This window comes from Platalea leucorodia, assembly GCF_965183815.1.
Source record: "Platalea leucorodia genome assembly, chromosome: 5".
Taxonomy (NCBI): Eukaryota; Metazoa; Chordata; class Aves; order Pelecaniformes; family Threskiornithidae; genus Platalea; species Platalea leucorodia.
In genome coordinates, this window is record NC_138827.1 from 2787097 (window position 1) to 2804632 (window position 17536).

Consider the following 17536-nt stretch of genomic DNA (forward strand, 5'->3'; position numbering starts at 1 on the left):
TGTCTGGGACAGCAGATGTTGGGCAGTCCTCATTGCCACCGCTTTACACAGAGCATCTTTATATTCCTGGTGTTTGTTCCCAGCCACTGCCTTTTCGCGTGCTGTATTCCCAAGCCTTGACAGTGCTTTGATAGTTACCCTATTTCATATTAGAGAAGTCCAAAGGAGTGTTATTTTTGTCTTCCTTGCATTTCTGACTGTTCGTTTCTTTTTTTTTTTTCCTGTAGGTTTGAAGACCTACCTGATCTCTGGTCAGAAGGTGAAGGAGCCTCACTGCAGCTGTTCACAAGCGTTGCTTCCCGGCTTGGAGGCCGGAGACGGAGGCAGGATACAGGGAGCATCGTCAGCCGAGAACGCCGGTGACTTGACAAAGACTCTCAAACCTGCCGAAAAACCTAAGGTGAGTTCTTGTATCAAACCCAAGCAGCATGGATCTCAAACTGGGCAAACCAGGGAGAGATGTGTGGATAGGGAAACCTTACCGGTTTGTTTATGCACTGCTTTATATATTTGTGTATATATATATGTATGTATACGTGTGTATATACATATAGTGAGAAAATATAGTTTGAGGGACACAAAAATTTACAAAGTAAAATGCCTCGCCAATTGACGAGGAATCCCCAAAGTAAGGTGAACACTTTTTAAAGGTGGATTCAAAGATTTCTTTTTTATTATTATTTTTTAATATATTTCAGGACTGAGAGGTCAATGCTGCTTTTTCAATGGTCTTGATTTTATGGGGGAATAAAGAATATGCTTTAAGCAGCTACTGTAACTTCTGTGAATTTCTGCTTTTGCTGCACCCTGCTTCTGCTGTTGCTCTACCGTGCAGGTCATGTACCCGTGAACCTTTTCATATGAGTATATAGCAGACACCCCCCCAAAAAAGATAACGGGATTGTTTGTGTGGTGGGAGAAAATGCTCCGGCAGGCCATGAGATTGTGTTTTATCTGCTTGCTCTAGAAACCTATATCTGGAACCGAGGGCAATGATTTGTATGGATTCAGCTTAGAGAAATGATGACATTTTGTTATGTTCACACCTCTCACAAGATCTCTTGACAAGGAAATCTGTGAAACAATGTGCTTTGCTTCGAAGCTTTGCTGTTACTCTCCACCTTCCAGCTCAGAACAGATTTCCCAAACAACAGATGTCTGTTCTCTATTTTCATTTGTGCTAAAGAGTTCCTCGTCCTGGGTTGCCTGAGCTGGGCACGAAGGTCAGAACCACAGGTGGTCATCTGCAGGTCACTGTCCTTAGGCTTCAGTGTGTTTAGTCCCGGGCGGACCTCTTCACCACGGGTCTGAGATTTAGCTGACGGAGTGGACGAGGGGGTGACTTCCATGCTGCTCCATTTTTGCTGCTTGTATGTTGGTCGTCTGGGTTAGAAGGACATGAGTTGGGCACGTTTACCCTGCCTCTGTGCCAGGTTTTAATTTTGGAGTAAAAACACTGGATTGCAAGTGAGATGAGCTGGAAGGCTAGCCCAAAGATATGGTCCAAAGTTAAGTGAGCTCCTTACAGAGCAAGCCAGGACCGTCTAACTACAGAAGGTAGCTGTAACCATCTTTATTCCTCCCCAAAATATGCGCTGTGTGTGGTTTGACCGCATCCAGGTTGCTGGTGATACTTTTCCATTCCTTCTCCCGTGTAAGAAAGAATATATTTGGCATCCCTCAGGCACCACCTTTCCTCTCTTGTCTTTCACTAAAGGTACTAGCAAATAAGGTAGGAAAATACATCTCGGAGCAGTCAGTGGGTGTCTGTGCAAATAAGCCTGTCTGTGCGGCCCAGTGCGTGGCCACGCAGAGGTACAGATGTGACAGTAAGGGGTAGAAACTCCTTTATTTCCAGCAGTGAAAGAAGCAGAATGTACCAAGTGAAGCAGTGTTACTGAGCTGCCTGTCCGTGGAGCAGAAGGGAGAGAGGAGGGATTAAAGCAGTAAAACTAAGGCTGCCGTCCTGAGAGAAAGCGAGGATGCCTTCTTAAGGTCAGACAGCAAAATAAGCTGTAACTGGAGGACGGTGAAACTGCAGCAGGCTACAGGACTGACCTGACTGCAGCTAGGATTTGATAAAATTTGTTATGTATTAACTTGTGCTACGCGCTGTTAAAATGACTCAAGTCCCAGATGAAATCTGTTGTTAAGGCTCAGCTATGGTATGTGTTTTCTAAAACACGGGGTGACTTACTCTGCAGAAGCGTGGATACAGATGCACCGCTATTCCTAAACAGCTAGTATGCAATGCGGAGGCATGCTGCTGGCCCACGATGTTTTGTTTACTGCCTAGTCCCCGATTTTCTGCTCTGGGACCGTCTTGGCTGGGTGTTAATTGCTGTTTAAATGCTGAATGATGGTCTGCACAGTGCAAAAGTGGCTGCCTGAGTAAGTGAAGGAGAAGCTAAAAGCTGCTTCAGAAGAGCACCTAGGACAAGCACCAGCTCGGTTTCAGCCTTCTTGGATACCCTCTCCACCGTTGTGCTAAAGCTACCGCATCGAGTTTATGCTTAGAGGTACCTGGTTTTATTCATCACCATGAGCACTGCGGGTCTGGCTAGCGATTTCCTAAGCAGCCTCACAACTCTGAAAATAGCGTGCCTGTCTTCCCCAAAATACACGGATGCTGGAGTGAATTTTGAATGACCCCAAAGTCAGCTTCCCCTGCGGTCTGATAAGCATCTGTATAACGCACGCCACAGACCGTGTCAGAATGCGTATACCATAGTGATGAAGCAATCATGCAAACGCTGAGCACTTACTCAGAAACGTGTTCTGCAACTGTAGTTGCAGCATGGGAGCGCAAAGCGTGCTTGCTTCTCACAGGGTGGCGAGGTGCAGGTATTCCCAATTCCACAGCGCATCTCCGAGCGTAGATGTGCACCAGCCTCCTCTCTGCTGGGTAGTCTGTTATTGGAGTGATTGCGGCCCCGAGAAGGCTGGGTCAAGCTTTCAAGGAACGTTAAATTTGCCAGCCATGCTAGAGTAGGTCTTACAGTGTTAAATAAATAAATATACGTGTACATTAAAAAATCCCCACAAAGAACAACTGTGCAATTTAATCACAGATCATGCACAATTTTTGAAAAGGAGTGGGTTTCTTTCTTACAAGGGTTTGGGTTTTTTTTCTTTTTAAAGCCTGCAGCTTGCTGGTAGGGTCTGGAGATAATAATTTGCAAAAGAATCATGACTTACATGCCAACTGTTTTAAATACAAAGCTGTAAACAGTGTCAGTGTAGGAGGAGATGACTCCAGCTCTGCAGAAGAGACTAAGTAGGAGGGGCAAAATTACAGGCAAGTTGAAATATTTTTGTTTTAAAGGGAGTGAGTGGCCATATTGGATGCAAAGGATGACTTTCACATTTTTGGGCTTGAGCGGATGTTCTAGCGGACAAGATCTGTTAAGGAAAGTCAGGAAGGAGAACGCAACAGTAATTGATCCGTGGAAGGAATTGTATTTCCTCCGCTCCTCCAGTGTATCTGTAGTTCATTTAATTGCAAACCTTGTTGCAGTATGGATATCAATAAAATGCGTGTACATAATTAAAATGGTGAAGATAGAGGCTAAAAACGATAAGTAAATCTATAATAGCAGCTGATTTTTTGAATGAAAACATTGTAACTTGCTTAACCGGTTTTGGTATCCGTTTATTTTCCCTATCATATTTTATAACATCCATTACTTGACTGGGAATCAGAAGCTGTTGTAAAAACGTTTTAATCATCTCTCGGTATGAAAACAGAAAGTACTTTTGCTTGTCTTGGTGTTTGCTGAAAGCGCGTTGATGCATTATTCATCGCGATGAGGTCACAGAGGCAGTGAGGTCGTGCGAGTGTCTGCAGTAGAGAATGAAGTTAACGGCACTGACTTGAGCACGTGGGGTACGTCAGATGGACTTCTGCCGCTTCCCAAAAGGTCGGGCTGCTTTTCTCAGATTTTTCTCTTCTCATTCAACCCCAGGAGCTAAGCGTTTGAGGTGACCTTGCTGATTTATTAGCAAGATCAAACAGGGAGTATTTGCTTTGGTTTTGATGTTAGAGGTATTTGGTTTTGCTAACTAGCTAACGCTCTAGGAGCATCGGAGGCTCATTAGCCCATCATCATATTAGTTTTTAAAGCCATCTCACATTGCCTTCCACAGAGTGGCCAAGGCATTAATGACATTTAGTCCTAGGTTAGCTTTAAACAAAACCATTTAAGAACCGACTTTGTAGTTTCTTCAAGTACGCTGGTATTTGTTCAGACCGTACAGGTTCAGAACTGAATGGAACTTGCTTATCTGATGCCAGATTAGGAAACTCAGTCGTTTCAGTGCCCCAACCCGGACCCTGCTCCTGAGGAGCAGCGGGTATGATGCTCTGCTGGCTGCTAAGAAGGCTCAGCGTCTTCGTGAAAGCCTTTGAGAGGCTTTATTGAGGGATTAGGTGGACCAGCACTCATAGGAAGAGTGGGCTGGGAGAAGTGCCACGCCGTCACAACCTGAAAATTGAAGATGCTGCTTGATTCAATGTCGGTGTGACACCAGGGACGGAAAAGTCAGTTCTGAAAAATTCATAGACACTGATCACTGAAATAGGGAGTGAACCTGAAGGCAGTTGTCACCGTGTTTTTGGACCAGGGGAATGATACACTACAGGGGCCTGAACCAGTCCAGAATAAACAGATAAAATGGATGTGGGGTGTTGAGCTTGGGACAAAAGGTTCAAGTTGCTTTTTGGAAAGTTTGTGAAGGAGTTTAGTGGATCGTCTGCCGCCATTGAGTATAGTGCGCTGAATTTAGCTTGCTGTTCCCGGTGACTGGTGTCTCTGTACACATTCGTAGACTTCTGGGAAGCCTGGCCACCTCCAGAGCAGCGGAATCGCCGGTAGGGATCAGACACGGGGTCCCTCTGGTGCAGCGTCCTGCCTGTACACGGCCAGGACTGGAGAGAAGTATGACAAACTTGCAAGATACAGATATGGGGTTAATTCCCCTTAGGAAGATCACGTTTTAACTCTAAGGGGTTAGGTTGTTTTAAAAGCTGAAGTGTGATGTTTTAGGTTGCTCCTAAAATGCATAACCTGCAACTATTACAAGTCCTGATGTTTTTGCTGTTGTCGTTTCCTTGTTTCGCGTGACGTTTGCTGGGTGTTTGGCTTCAACAACGTACGACAGCCCGAGCTCCACTCTCCTGTCTTAGAGCACTGTACGAAAAAAGTATTTCCCTTTATTAGTTTCAGATGTATTGCTTTCCATTTCCCTGTACTGTTCATAATGCATCATGGTGTTTTGTGCTTTTTTTGAATTTTGCTGCCTTTTGTGCCAAGTCTTCACTCAATGCCATTCAGATACTTTTGCAGGCAGTTTTCAAACAAGAAAATTGCAATTCTCTCACGAAAGAGTATTTTGTTCTTCTTGGGGAGGTCCTTTACTAGTATGCAGTGATTACAGTATATCTGTGATCTTACACTAGTAAAGCTTTCCTGGGTTAGATCTGGCTTCAGTAAATAGAAAATCTGTGATTTATTTTTGAAATTATGCATTCTGTTCCAGGCAAATTTTTCTCCCTGCTTCCCATTCTGTAGCTTTGTTTATCTTTTAACCATGCCGCAAGTATCCAAGTGGACCGAATTATAAATTGCATAATATTACGAGGACACCAGAATGTTCCTGGCTAAATTTTTTTTGTCTCATTGCAGCCTTGCCCTTCATGTAGTACCACCCTTGCTCCCCACTGCGATGTCAGCATAGATGAAGGAGCTATCCAAAATGGTTGTCAGGATGAGCATAAAAACAGTACAAAGGTAATTTAAGTATTTATCATATTATCCCTTCTTCTCCCCTATTTCTCTGCATCAGTTAGCTTTCTCATTTTTCTATTGCTATTCCTTTATTCAAGCTCTTAAGCAGCAGAACTAGTTTTGATTTTGAGCAGTTGAATTCTAAAATTTAGTTGAGCCACCCCCCCCAAATATTCAAAATTAGTAATTTTATGGGCCCAGTTCGATACCGAAAAGGACCTAAAATTTGGACTCTCTAAATCATGTTGAGGCTACCCAAAGAAAGAGGCACAAACAACACTACCACGCTCTCCATCCCTTACGCCAGTTGGCTGTGTGTCACCTAGCCACAAGTTACACCTATGTCTTGCCAACATCTTCTGCATCGTAGCTCTAAGCTAAGACAGCGTCGTTCCTGTTCACGCCTGCAGCTGACATTCACAGCATCTCAGTCAGTTTGCATCCTCTTTCTGACCGACAAATACAGCGTCGTACATATCCAGCATGCTGCTGCCAAGATTGCTTTCCTTGCCTGTTGCTTAGATGTTCTCGCTAAAGCCACCTACTTCTCTACAATACCCGGCGGTCCCTGTTTGTCGTCTTGTTCGTGCCCTTCGTAACCCCTCTGCTCTGCCTGTCGCCTCCCACTCCTTCCTGAATATTAAGCTCCTGCCTAAATGTAGGCTGGATACCAGTGCTCATCACCTGATTGTTATATTTTCAAATCACATCTAATGCTTTCCCTTGCTGGGGAGAATCATTTTATAAACACGTTCAGAGATAGCTGTCTTGGTTGTTTTTTTTTCTTCACATCTGTCTTTACAACTCATCTCGCATCTAGAGCTAACGGAAAAACTTGCCAGCATTTATTCTGCTGCTGAGCTACCACATTAATCTGTGTCTGTCCCTCCGCTCTCTCCCTGTATTTGACCTGTCGTCTCCTATGCTTAAACTGTAAGCTCAGAAGCAGGGGCTGCCTTACTGTACTGGACCGAAATGGTTTGTAACACAGTAGACCATGTTCTGTGCCAGGGTTCCTAGGAAACAGCCTGGGAAATAAATAAAATAATAATCCCTTCAGCTCTGAGGGAGATAGAGCAGAGTGGCCAGCAGGTACTGGTCTCGGAACAGCATGAGATCTTTAAGACAGAAAACACTGTGGGAGATGTGCCCAGGCTGCCAAGATGGTTTGCGTGAGAAGCTTCTTCCCCAGGCTGCCTCTGCCCACGTGCCAGGGATCTCCAGGAACCGACTGCAAACACAGATTTTCCTTAGGTACCAACTGCCTCGTGTCGTGTGTTGTCTTCATCAGAATCATCCTTGAAGTTTCTTCCTACTACAGGTGTATTAGCTTCACGTGTGTTAATCAGCAAGTCGTCTAACCTTGCTTAAAAGAGGTCTGTGCAGTGCTGAATAAAATGTCCGTAATTTCACTGGAAGGAACATGCTAGTGGAGACCAAATTGCGTGTCCTTCTTTGATTTGGTTTAGTTATTGCTAAGTCAAAAATTGGACCACTTAAGTGGCTACCGGTAACTCTGGGATGCTTGTTTAACCGAAAGCCTGAAGAACAGCTACGCGCACAAAGTTGCCATCGCATTTGATTTCCACATCTCCTCTGCAGTCTCAGCTTTCTTGGGAAGAAGAGCCATAAGCTGCCTCTACCCACCTCTGGAGTCTTCCCATGCCACGTCGCTGCGCCTGGCCCTGCAGCACTCGTGTCCCCTGTCTTTAGGGGTTCACCGCGTCCTTGGACCTTCGTGGGTCCCAACAGCCTCTGGAGCCTCCCTGTCTCTTGATGAGAGGAAACTCATGGTACATCAAATCTCCGAGTGCTCAAAAAAACCCTGTACAGCCTGTTGCCATCAGAAACCACAGTAATGTTGGAGCTAACAGCGTTTAATAAATAGGGATTTTCTCCTTACACACAAGCAGTTTCCCACTCTAATCCGCTCCTGTTAAGATTAACAGAGTGGAGACAGCATGAGAAAACCTTGAGCTGACTGAAAGGAAGAATTTTCTTAGGGATTTGAGCCTTTGCCAAGGAGCTCAAGAGAAAAGGCCAAGAGAAGTCCATGCTGACCTTCTCTGAAAGAGCAGAAATTTTCGCTGCATTCTTCAGATGAACTTGAAGAACAGACAGGGAAAGCAAACAGTGCACAGGAGTCCGTATCTTCTGTTTGAGCTGCTCAGAGCAAAAATTGCGCTCTCTCGGTTACTGCTTTTCAAGTAACGACATCTGCTGCAGGGGTGAGGAAAAGGAGACAGATTTTTACCAAAAAAAAAAAAAAAAATTATAACTATGACCTTCATTTTTTTTTGGCCTCAAGTTGTTCTGGGAAGTGCTCTGAGCAAATCGAATCTTTAGCACAAATTAAAAAAAACCCAAACAACGAAGACACTTCACTTCTAGCAACTTTTTGGACAGTTGTCTTTGGTTTGCCTTGTTAGTACTCCTCATCTCGACAGCGGAGCAGTTACCCTGGCACTGCAGTGCGTCTCCTGCTCCGGCGCCGTGCTCCCTCTGGGTAGGCTAGATAACCTGTTACCGTTGCAGGAGGACTTGCTCTGAAGCTGCTGAATGTTTTTTCCCTTAGAAAAGAAACTGGTGACCTTTTATGTGAGAAGTTCTTGTGCCTCTGGCTTACCAGGAGAGTGCCCTTCTGTCATACGCAAGGATCTGTCTGGTCCAAGAGTTTTTGCTCTGCTTTTGCTAAGATACGTGTTGCTGAAATCACCTTTCTCTCTGTTGATTACGTTCTTTAGCAAAACATTGGCAGCATACCAAGGTAACTACTAAATTTCCTATTCTACTTCGTCAGCTGCTGTCACTGGGCTGTGAACACCTGCAAGCTGCCAAAACAACTGCTGTCAGTGGTAGAAGGGACTAGACCGGGAATCCTTTCCTCTCCTGGCTCCCAGCACGTGGCTGTAGCAGCTCACACCTCCATCGGGGCAGCCCGCGGGGTGGGGATCCTGCGTCCCTCCCGGGCGGGAGGAAGGGGAAGCACAGCCCACCTTCCTCCTGCTTTTCCTGTAGCTCCAGGGAACCGTTCCAACGCACCTTGTTATGGCTTTAGCTCTTGAGGTCTTGGCAGTGATGGGGAGCCAAGCCCGAGTGCTTTCTGACTCTTCCCTGCACAAGGTGACGTTCTCCTGCTGCTCCATGAGTCTTGTATCTTCACTGGTTCCATCTGCACCTTCAATTACACCTCCCTATATTCATGTGCCTCGTTTGCTTTACAGGATAGATACACAAGGAGGTTGAATTAATTCTGCATGGGCAGCCAGAAACCAGATATTTCTTAACTTTAGCTAAGTTGATTTTACAATCTAAGTAAGATATTTCAGTGCGTGGTGTTGGGGTGGTGATGATATTTATGGTATTTATTTATGGTCACTGCGGTGGCATCCAAGAATAGTCTTCTGGAGGAGCTTGTCACTGCTGTGCTGAGTGCTGTACAGGCAGAAATGAAGAAACTTCTGTCATGAGTGGGTTTCGGGATGAGGATAAATGATACGTGATACATGATAAGACATGGAGGGGGGAGATGAGCGTTCAAATATGCTAAGTTTGATATATGTTTGCATTTGAAAGTGCTCCTGACTAACTGCAGTGCACTTTCATTCTAACCATATTTAGTTGTCTAATATTTTTGGTATTGCTTCAGTCCATATTGGTCTAGGTCAAAGAAAATGTAAAAGAAAGAACTTCAGTTTCCATGAAAATAGAATAATTTTTGGTTGAAAGTAATTTGTGTTTTCAAATGAATGAAAGCAGAGTTGATAACACTGTGTAACTAAGCTGTGTTGCAAAATTTAAAAATGCAGTACTAATTAATACAAAGGCAAAAGAAAACCAGAAAGAAGAAATATATCTTAGCCAGTGAAGAAACATAGTTTAATTTGCAGGATAATTTTTTTTTGTGCGATGAGGAGACGTACAAAAGGGCTGTTCCCACAGGTAGGAGGAAGGAGGAGGCTCTGTCTGGGAAAACAGCAGGGCTGTAGTGGTCAGTGGAAGGACCAGCAAGGGCCGGCAGAGTAAGTTGTCTCATGACCTGTGGAAAGATAGCACCATTTCAGTAGGTATTTTAAAAGGTTTTTAGAAAAATCTTGACCTTAAGATGAGCAAGTGAAATTTGGGCTTGTGGTTGGTCTTCATTACATGTGTGAAAACGTACTTTGTGTTCTGCTTCTTGGAAACTTGGTACGTAACAAGCAAAAAGACAACAGCTCAATAGGCATGCACTTACAGAAGATGCGAATGACTACAAGGCAGGCGGAGTTAGGTCTTTGACGTGATCAGGTAAAAGCTCGGTGTGTTGAAGGAAGAATTTCTTTCAACTTCTGCTCCGTGAAATCTCTCGTGTCTACTTTCTCAACCGCTAATGTTTCCCTTGTGTGTTTTGCTTTCTATCATTCAGGCTCCAGGAGGACACAGTCCAAAGACTCAAAATGGACTTTTGAGTCCTCCACAGGAAGAAAAGCTCAGCAATAGTCAAACCTCGCTTTATGAAATGTTGCAGGAGAAAGGAAGATGGGGTGGAGTGAGCCTGGATCAATCAGCTCTCCTTCCTTTGAGGTTCAAAAACATCAGAGAAAAGACAGATGCTCACTTTGTGGATGTGATTAAAGAAGACAGGTAAGGAAAATCGAGCTGTACAATGTAAAATTGTATAAAGCAGAGAAGGTGGTAGCAGGGGTCCCGTATCTTTAATCTTTATTTGTGTGCTTTTTGTCTAATGTCGATAATTATTGTTAACATATAACATGTTGTATATTTTCTGATCTTGGTCTATATTCTAAACTACAGTAGGAACTTGATGTCAGAAGCATTCTGCTCAGGAATATGTAAAGCCAGGTTTTTCATCATTTCCGTGGTCGAGTCTTTGAAAAGGAGAAATGCTCTTTAAATGACTTGTCATGAAGTTGAACTCTTATCTTTACATTCAAAAGTCCTCTTAATGCACATAGTATGTTCCTTCCTCTGCAATTAAAAGTGTAACAAAATCTGAACCCCAAACCTCGCATTTTTGTGTAGCAAAAGAACAACATCTGATGACATTGTGTGACTAACTAATGCCTAGAAATCGTACTGGGCTTGGAAGCAGAATTAATAGGAGTGAATTCTCATGGACCTACTGCCTACCTACAGCATTTTGTAAAGTTAGATTCTTTCTCTCTTTCAAGCAAAAAACCTGTATTTTGGGCAGAGGAAAATATGTTCTCTAAATGTCGGTGTTGTGTGATTTTTGTAAACACACAACCGTATCTCCCTTATTATGGCAGTGACTTGACTGGATCAGCTAACCAGATAACTCGGGTTTGTTATTATTGATGGCTATTCTTATTTTTGCTTTGCTGCTTCCACTCAGATTAGGGGTATTTTATCTAAATATCCTTGAAACTGTATGCTCCTAGAGACTCCAGGCTGCTTGGAGCAGGGACACTGTCATCTTAACTGAAAACATGACTAAAGCAGGGAGAAGTGAGAGGGAGGGACACCAGTTCCTCTCCAGTCTCATCTCTAGATTTTTTTCAGATTACTTTTCTCTTGTGGCCACCTTCAGTTAAAATTTAGGTTCCTTTTTTTTTTTTTTTTTTTGCCCCCTCTATGTGTGTTCTGTCATTAGTGGCTGAGAATAGGTGTTTAGCTGATATTTTCAAATATTAGAAGACAGAAGGATTGGGGAAGTCCAAATGTTGGCAGAAATCAGCAAGAACAAATTGGATTTTTGTTTAAAATGTAACTAGCACGCTGCAAATTTTAAGTTATAGAAGTAGCTTAATTTATGCCATTGGTTTGCTGAAGATACCTCGCTCAAGCTCTTGTGTTCCTGGTGCTTTCCTCATCCACTTAAAAAACGGATAATTCTTTCTGATTCGGAAAAAAGAAAAAGTAGGACCGTGATTTGATATCAGTCAAAGCCTAGCTTTTTTTTGGTCTCAATTAAATATCATCATTACCATATTAAGTGGGCCATTTCTTGTTGCCTGGGAAACTTCTCTACTGAGTTCAGTTCATGTAAACATAACTTTCCAAAAATAATCTTCTGATTAATTAGGTCTATGCAAAATGGTTTAAGCCTACCGTTTTACATTAATCCTTTCTAATGTTCCTCAACGTGAAGTTATATGTAATAAGTAATTTTAAAAACATTCTTGATCCCCTACTGTAAAACATAATATATTGTTGGTCTTGACAAATGTAGTATCTCCGAGGATGTTTGAATAGGAAATTTGAATTTTCTCAGGGAGGATTCTTCCCCTTTGTCATCTTACATGAAACCCCATTCGCAATAATAATCCTGGAGTTTTGCTGCTTTGGTTTTATCTTACTGCAAACCCAGCAGCAGCAAAGCGTGAGCTTCCCCTAGCACTGGGCAGCGATTTCCACTGTGGTGCAGGCCGCCGGTGTTCTGCTCTGTGATAGAAATTCGTATTAACAGAAAGTACCTAACCCAGATATGGTGATAAGGTCCATAAATTAATCACGCAGGCTTCCCGCACAGCTGGGAAGAGCTAAACATATCCTGGGGCGGATTCAGGAGCCTGTACGCTGCGTTAGGGAGCTGCCCGGGGCTGGCCTGGAGGAGAGGCTGGGCACTGGTGATATTTTTCATTTCCCAGCCTCTTTCTAGGGTTTAGGTGTGTGGCTGAGAGTTTCACGAGTGGCCTCTCTGCGTGCCTTGGAGCTGATAGCTCAGCACAGTTCCAGTCGTCTTCAAAAATAATAATAATAAAACCAGTGTTAGTGTGGCATGTTTGTATTATTGCATTATACAAGAATCTTTTTCATAGAAGTTATCAGTTTGCATCTTCTTACAACTTGATTATATCTATTTGGCAAACAGCGCATAGTTTGAGCTTTGAGTCTGGCTTTACTACAACCGCTATAAAAATACCATTGCTTTCTTCGTTGTAATCTGCATGTTACGGTGTATTTTAAAAGAAAACGGTAGTGTATGAGTACAAAATGTTTAAACTTAATTTCATTGGGGATACCCTCAAAGGATTCTTGCTTTTTAGATTTTTGTTTCCAAGAAAAATTAGATATTCCTTAGGTTGTAAACCTTTTGAAGTACAAGAAAGAAGTACTCGCGCGCTAATCAGGACAATACTTAGAAATGATCTCTTTAGACTTGGAGAGCAGAGTCCCAGGGAAATGTGGAGCTCCCTGCAGAAGCCAGGGTCTGTGCAGGCCTTCATCCCCCCCTTGGGTCAGCTTCCTCTTTAAATACTTCTAAAATTTGTTTCTTTCTTTCATCTCCCACTTCCCAGTCTTGCTTGATTCAGGGAAAACAGAAATCACTTGAGCTGGGGAGGCACGGCACCTCCTGGGAAGCAGATTATGTACTTGACTGTGTTTGGTCAACTAAACTGGGATCTTCCTCTTTGAGACAGACGACTATTGACATGGAGCTGGTCTGACGCGGTACGGCTGGCTGACGTCAGAAATGCTGCCTTCGCCCTGGTTTCATCGTGTTATACCTTCTGTTCCGTGCTGGCAAACTGGATTGTTCTTCCTACGTCCTTAGACCATCGCAGCTCCAGCACAACATCACCGTACTCTGTTGAGCTTCCCTGGAGGAAGAAAGTGAATTCACCAATATTTAAAAAAAAAAAAAAATAAAAAAAACAACCTTGCAAAATCTGTATTATAAGGTGTTCTTAGAAACATCTAAGAGAGGTGAGGGGCAGAAGACAAGGAAGAATGATAGAGAAGGGGGACTCAAGTGAACGTGTCCTGTCATTCCTTCAGAGTATTCTGATGTTTTTAATATATTGGCCAAGTTCAGAACATTTAAAGGTTATAAAGTATCTGCCGTGGTCATGGTTGAAGTCTTTTGTCTTCTTGAGCTTCAATCTAGGAGTGTGTGTTTGGTTGGTCTTGCATCTCAAGAAAAAAATGCTTCCCACATGCTGGGGAGCTTGTACTTCCAAAAAAACCTCTTTGCCAGGGGTCCTACCAACAACCCACCACCAACACAAAACCAAACCAACCAACCAACCAACCAAAAAGGATTCAGGCACAGATGAGCTCTGTAAGACCTTTCAGTTCTTCATCTGCTTCGAATTTGATCTCATGTGCATCTCTGTGGGTTTTGCTTAAGACTTATCAACTGCAAAGTAGTCCAATCTAATTGTTGTTTCAGTGGTGCAGTTTTCAAGGTAGGAATAGCACTCGGAAAGAAGCTGCCCCGTTGCACATTCTGCAGCGACCATCGGGCACAAAGCACTCGGTGCTCTGGAAGTCGAGTCCTTTCAGCTCTTTGACACCTCCTAGAGAAAGAAAAGGTTTGCAGATCAAGTGCCATAGATGTCGGTAGAAAACTTCTTTCATAAACGTCTTACAACTAATAGAAAACTCAAAAAATGTTCTATTTTTGCTCCGGAGGGTGGGGAACAGAAACAACTTTTTCATGATTGAGGCCTCTCTTATGTTTGGGTTTGTTTGGGGCTTTTTCTCTGCACCTGACACTGGAAGATAAGGTGAAGGAGTGCATAAACACCCTCTGGTAGATGCTGCCTCCCGGTTCGTTAGTCCTAGGGAGCTCGTTTCATTTTTTGTCAGTGCCTTTGTTGATGATTCTGGTGATTTCAAATCTTCTGTTTCAGAAGTAAATTTAAGCAATCTGTCTCCTCAGGTTCCCTTTCTCTGCAGCCCGGATCATTAAGGGAATGTTCCCAGTTGAATTACTGAGTTATTTTAGTGACTTTGAAATAACAAAGTGCTGTTTTCTAAAATGGGCAACATTTTTTTTCTAACCATTTGTCACCTTTGTCATCCTTGGCTTGCTCCGAAGGACAGAATTCCACCTAAGACACAAATATCCCACAGCCACGCATCTCCTAAGGTTGTGCCTCTGTAACAGCAATTAACCTTTACTATTTGCTGGTTTATATTACAGTTATCTGTAGTCATCTGCGCTTGTAGCTGTTAAGTTTCTGGAAGGACTTGTTAGTCTCTTCCTAAAAATATGAATGTTTGCTCTCTCATTTTTTTGTAAAATACTTCCTCTGACTAAGCGAGTAATGTGGATACGGGGGTGCCTCGGTGACCGAGAGCGAAGAAAAGCAACGGCAACTTCAGAGCCAGCATCCCTAGATACAGAAAGCACAGAACGGGGGGGCTCTGAGAGAGTTGGAGCTGAGTAAACTGAGGTTGATCCTTTCTTTTCTCTTTAGCCTCATGAAAGACTACTTCTTTAAACCGCCTATTAACAAGCTGAGCCTGAACTTCTTGGATCAGGATTTGGAGATGGCCTACAGGACGAGCTATCAGGAAGAGGTGTGTTACTCCTGGTGTTAATTTCCTCCTGTAGTCTGTCTAAGCAACTGTCTGTCATTGTTTTTAACGCATTTCATTGCAGTTGATGACAAGCGTCATGAAACGTTGCATGTGATTTACTGCTTGGTATTGCTGCCTCTGAAAACAGCCTCCTTTCGGTTTACCTGTCTTGTGCCATGCCCTGAGTCTAGTCCAACATTTAGGCTGGAAATACATTTCCACAATCCACCAAGATAGGCTAATTACTTCTCACCTGCCTTTTCTCCATTTTCAGGTTAATGTTTTAAGGCTTTAGGCAGGCCAGAGAACCACGCTAAAATGAAAGTAAAGGACCAAATGCTGCTTGCCTTCTCATCGAATATCCTAACTTTGAGAATGATAACTTTGAATGTGATTCTTGTTCATGTCACAGCCTCATGGTTATCCCTGTGGAACCCAAAACTGCTCTGAACTCAAATGTCCTAAGTTCTGTAAGTGTGCTGCATTCGGAAACAGGCAGTTCAAAACACTGTGTGATTGTAAGGAACAGCGAGTAAATTGTGAGTAACCTGGTGCCTTCTTCAGGATTCTGCACTGACCGTAAGAAGTCCTTAATCCCCTTAGGGGCTATTAGTATTGCAGGCTTTCCATGTCAGTATTCCTGCCTGGTTGATAGGAACTAGCAAGATATTTTAAGTTTACAGGTGGAGACGTTAGGTGTCAGTACTAAGTGGGGCTGCCTCTCCCCTGTAGCTGAAAGGCTGCTGCCAGAAGAGGGCAATTGCTCTCCCCTCCTCGTTCCTACTCCTCCTTGCTCCTTCTAATGGCTCCGGTACTTATCAGGCTTCCCTGCTGTGAGCCAGTTCATTTTACTAACCTAGCATAAAATAGTCATGTTTTTGTTTTTCTGTTTGGGGCTTTTTCTTTTTCCATCTGGGTTTGTTTTCTGCTGCATTGAACCAGCAGCTCACAGAGAGGCTGGCAAGTGCCAGAGCCAGTGCAAGATAAGTGTCCGGCAGCAGAAAGGGGAATGGGCCCTTCCCTTCCAGTAGCGTTGAGCTATTATTTTGGGTCATCCATCTGGCAGAATTGCATCGTGATAAATGTAGGTGTTGATTTCTTTTCTTCCCGCTACGCCCTACATCTGAGCGCAGGTAGGATTTCTCCTTGTGCTGCTCTCTGCTCCGGGCAGCGTTATTACATTGTCCTTGGCAATAGCCCCTATTTGCTTCTTTTCCAATGTTTACAAATGAGACCTACCTTTTTTATTATTATTATTTTTAACAAAGGGAAGCATAGTTGTGTTGCAATTCAGTTTGTTCACTTTGTTCAGGAGCTCCGTGCTCATCCTGCAGCGCTGTATTCTGGTGGTATCTCTCTGAATAAAGCTCACGTAGGAACAACAGGGAGAAACTTCCCGTGGGATACAGCCTGCAAAATTTGCACAAGCTATACAGAAAATAGTCAATCAAATTCTTTCCAATGGAAAGATTGGCAAGAGAAGTGAAGCAGTGATAGTCAAGCATATGCAGATTGACCTATTAATGTGGGTATGTAGGAAATTCATAGAAGGAGCAGGAACGTGGTCTGTGCGTTTTGTTAGTGGCAAGCTATTAATTTGAAAATTATTATGTAAACCTCCCTGTAAATGGGATTTTTCACCCTCTAAGTGAATCTGCATCCCTAGTGTTGGGGCAGAAACCTGTTAAAGCCTTAATATGAGCATGGTACTGGTCCGAAACAACAACAACAACAACAATCTTCTCTTGGAGAGTGAAATGATGTGTCAGCACTGCTGGTTCTTTAATTGCCTGGCAGTAAACTGTTGCTGAAAGTAACTTCCAACACCGCTGAATTCACCACTAATTACACAGTGCCAGCTGCACGCTCGGTTTGTGATCGTTCCCTGTAAGTGGCTCCACTTCCCAAGAGCTTGCTTAACCTGTTCTTGTTTGGAAATTAAGGCACTATTTAATGCTGTTAGGGCATCCTTAACACTGTCACTTTAGGATACAGTGCCGCTCTTCTTAATTCAATCGATGTGACTTTCTGTGTGGACTAGCAGGATTCTGCTACAGTTCAGATTAAAAGGTAATTTTGGCACTGAAATGGTGCTAGGTGAATTTATTAGGTTGCAGAGAGGTACAAATGAGGAACAAGTTCATTTCCCAGTATTGCTGAATGCAGGTCATGTTCTGAGGAGCAAACGACATTTCCAAGTTAAACCAGAATACTCCAACTGGGCTACTCCATGGCGATATCGATAACATACTTTTTGTTCTTCTTTGGAACTTGCTTCCTGTGGTCCCTTGGGCAGATCTAAACACTCATAAAGCCAGGCTCATCTGAGTAAGCCGGGACGTGGAGCTCCTGATCGAGTTTTCAGCTGGACTGGCCAAAGCAGCACGCAGCACAGCTGCACAAGCACTGGGGCCAGGACGAGATGGGGTGGGAATGTGTGGTAAAGGGTGACGGAAGAACAGAACTTGGTGTCCTGG

At 43.5% G+C, this 17536-nt stretch overlaps 1 protein-coding gene across 5 annotated transcripts in view; it reads left to right on the forward strand.

The window, feature by feature from the left end:
• Positions 1-17536, forward strand: part of ADCY9 (adenylate cyclase 9) — a 101336-nt gene that overhangs the window by 50491 nt on the left and 33309 nt on the right. For 3 of the 5 annotated variants that reach the window (XR_014228170.1, XR_014228171.1, XM_082311960.1), the window contains exons 2-5: positions 228-400; positions 5685-5789; positions 10192-10409; positions 14957-15059. Coding sequence is in view for 3 of the 5 variants with exons in the window: in XM_082311960.1 (XP_082168086.1) it covers positions 228-400; positions 5685-5789; positions 10192-10409; positions 14957-15059 (599 nt within the window). In the remaining 2 variants the exon portion in view is untranslated. The remainder of the gene's footprint in view (positions 1-227; positions 401-5684; positions 5790-10191; positions 10410-14956; positions 15060-17536) is intronic. The other 2 variants (XM_082311961.1, XM_082311962.1) reach the window with 2 other exon arrangements.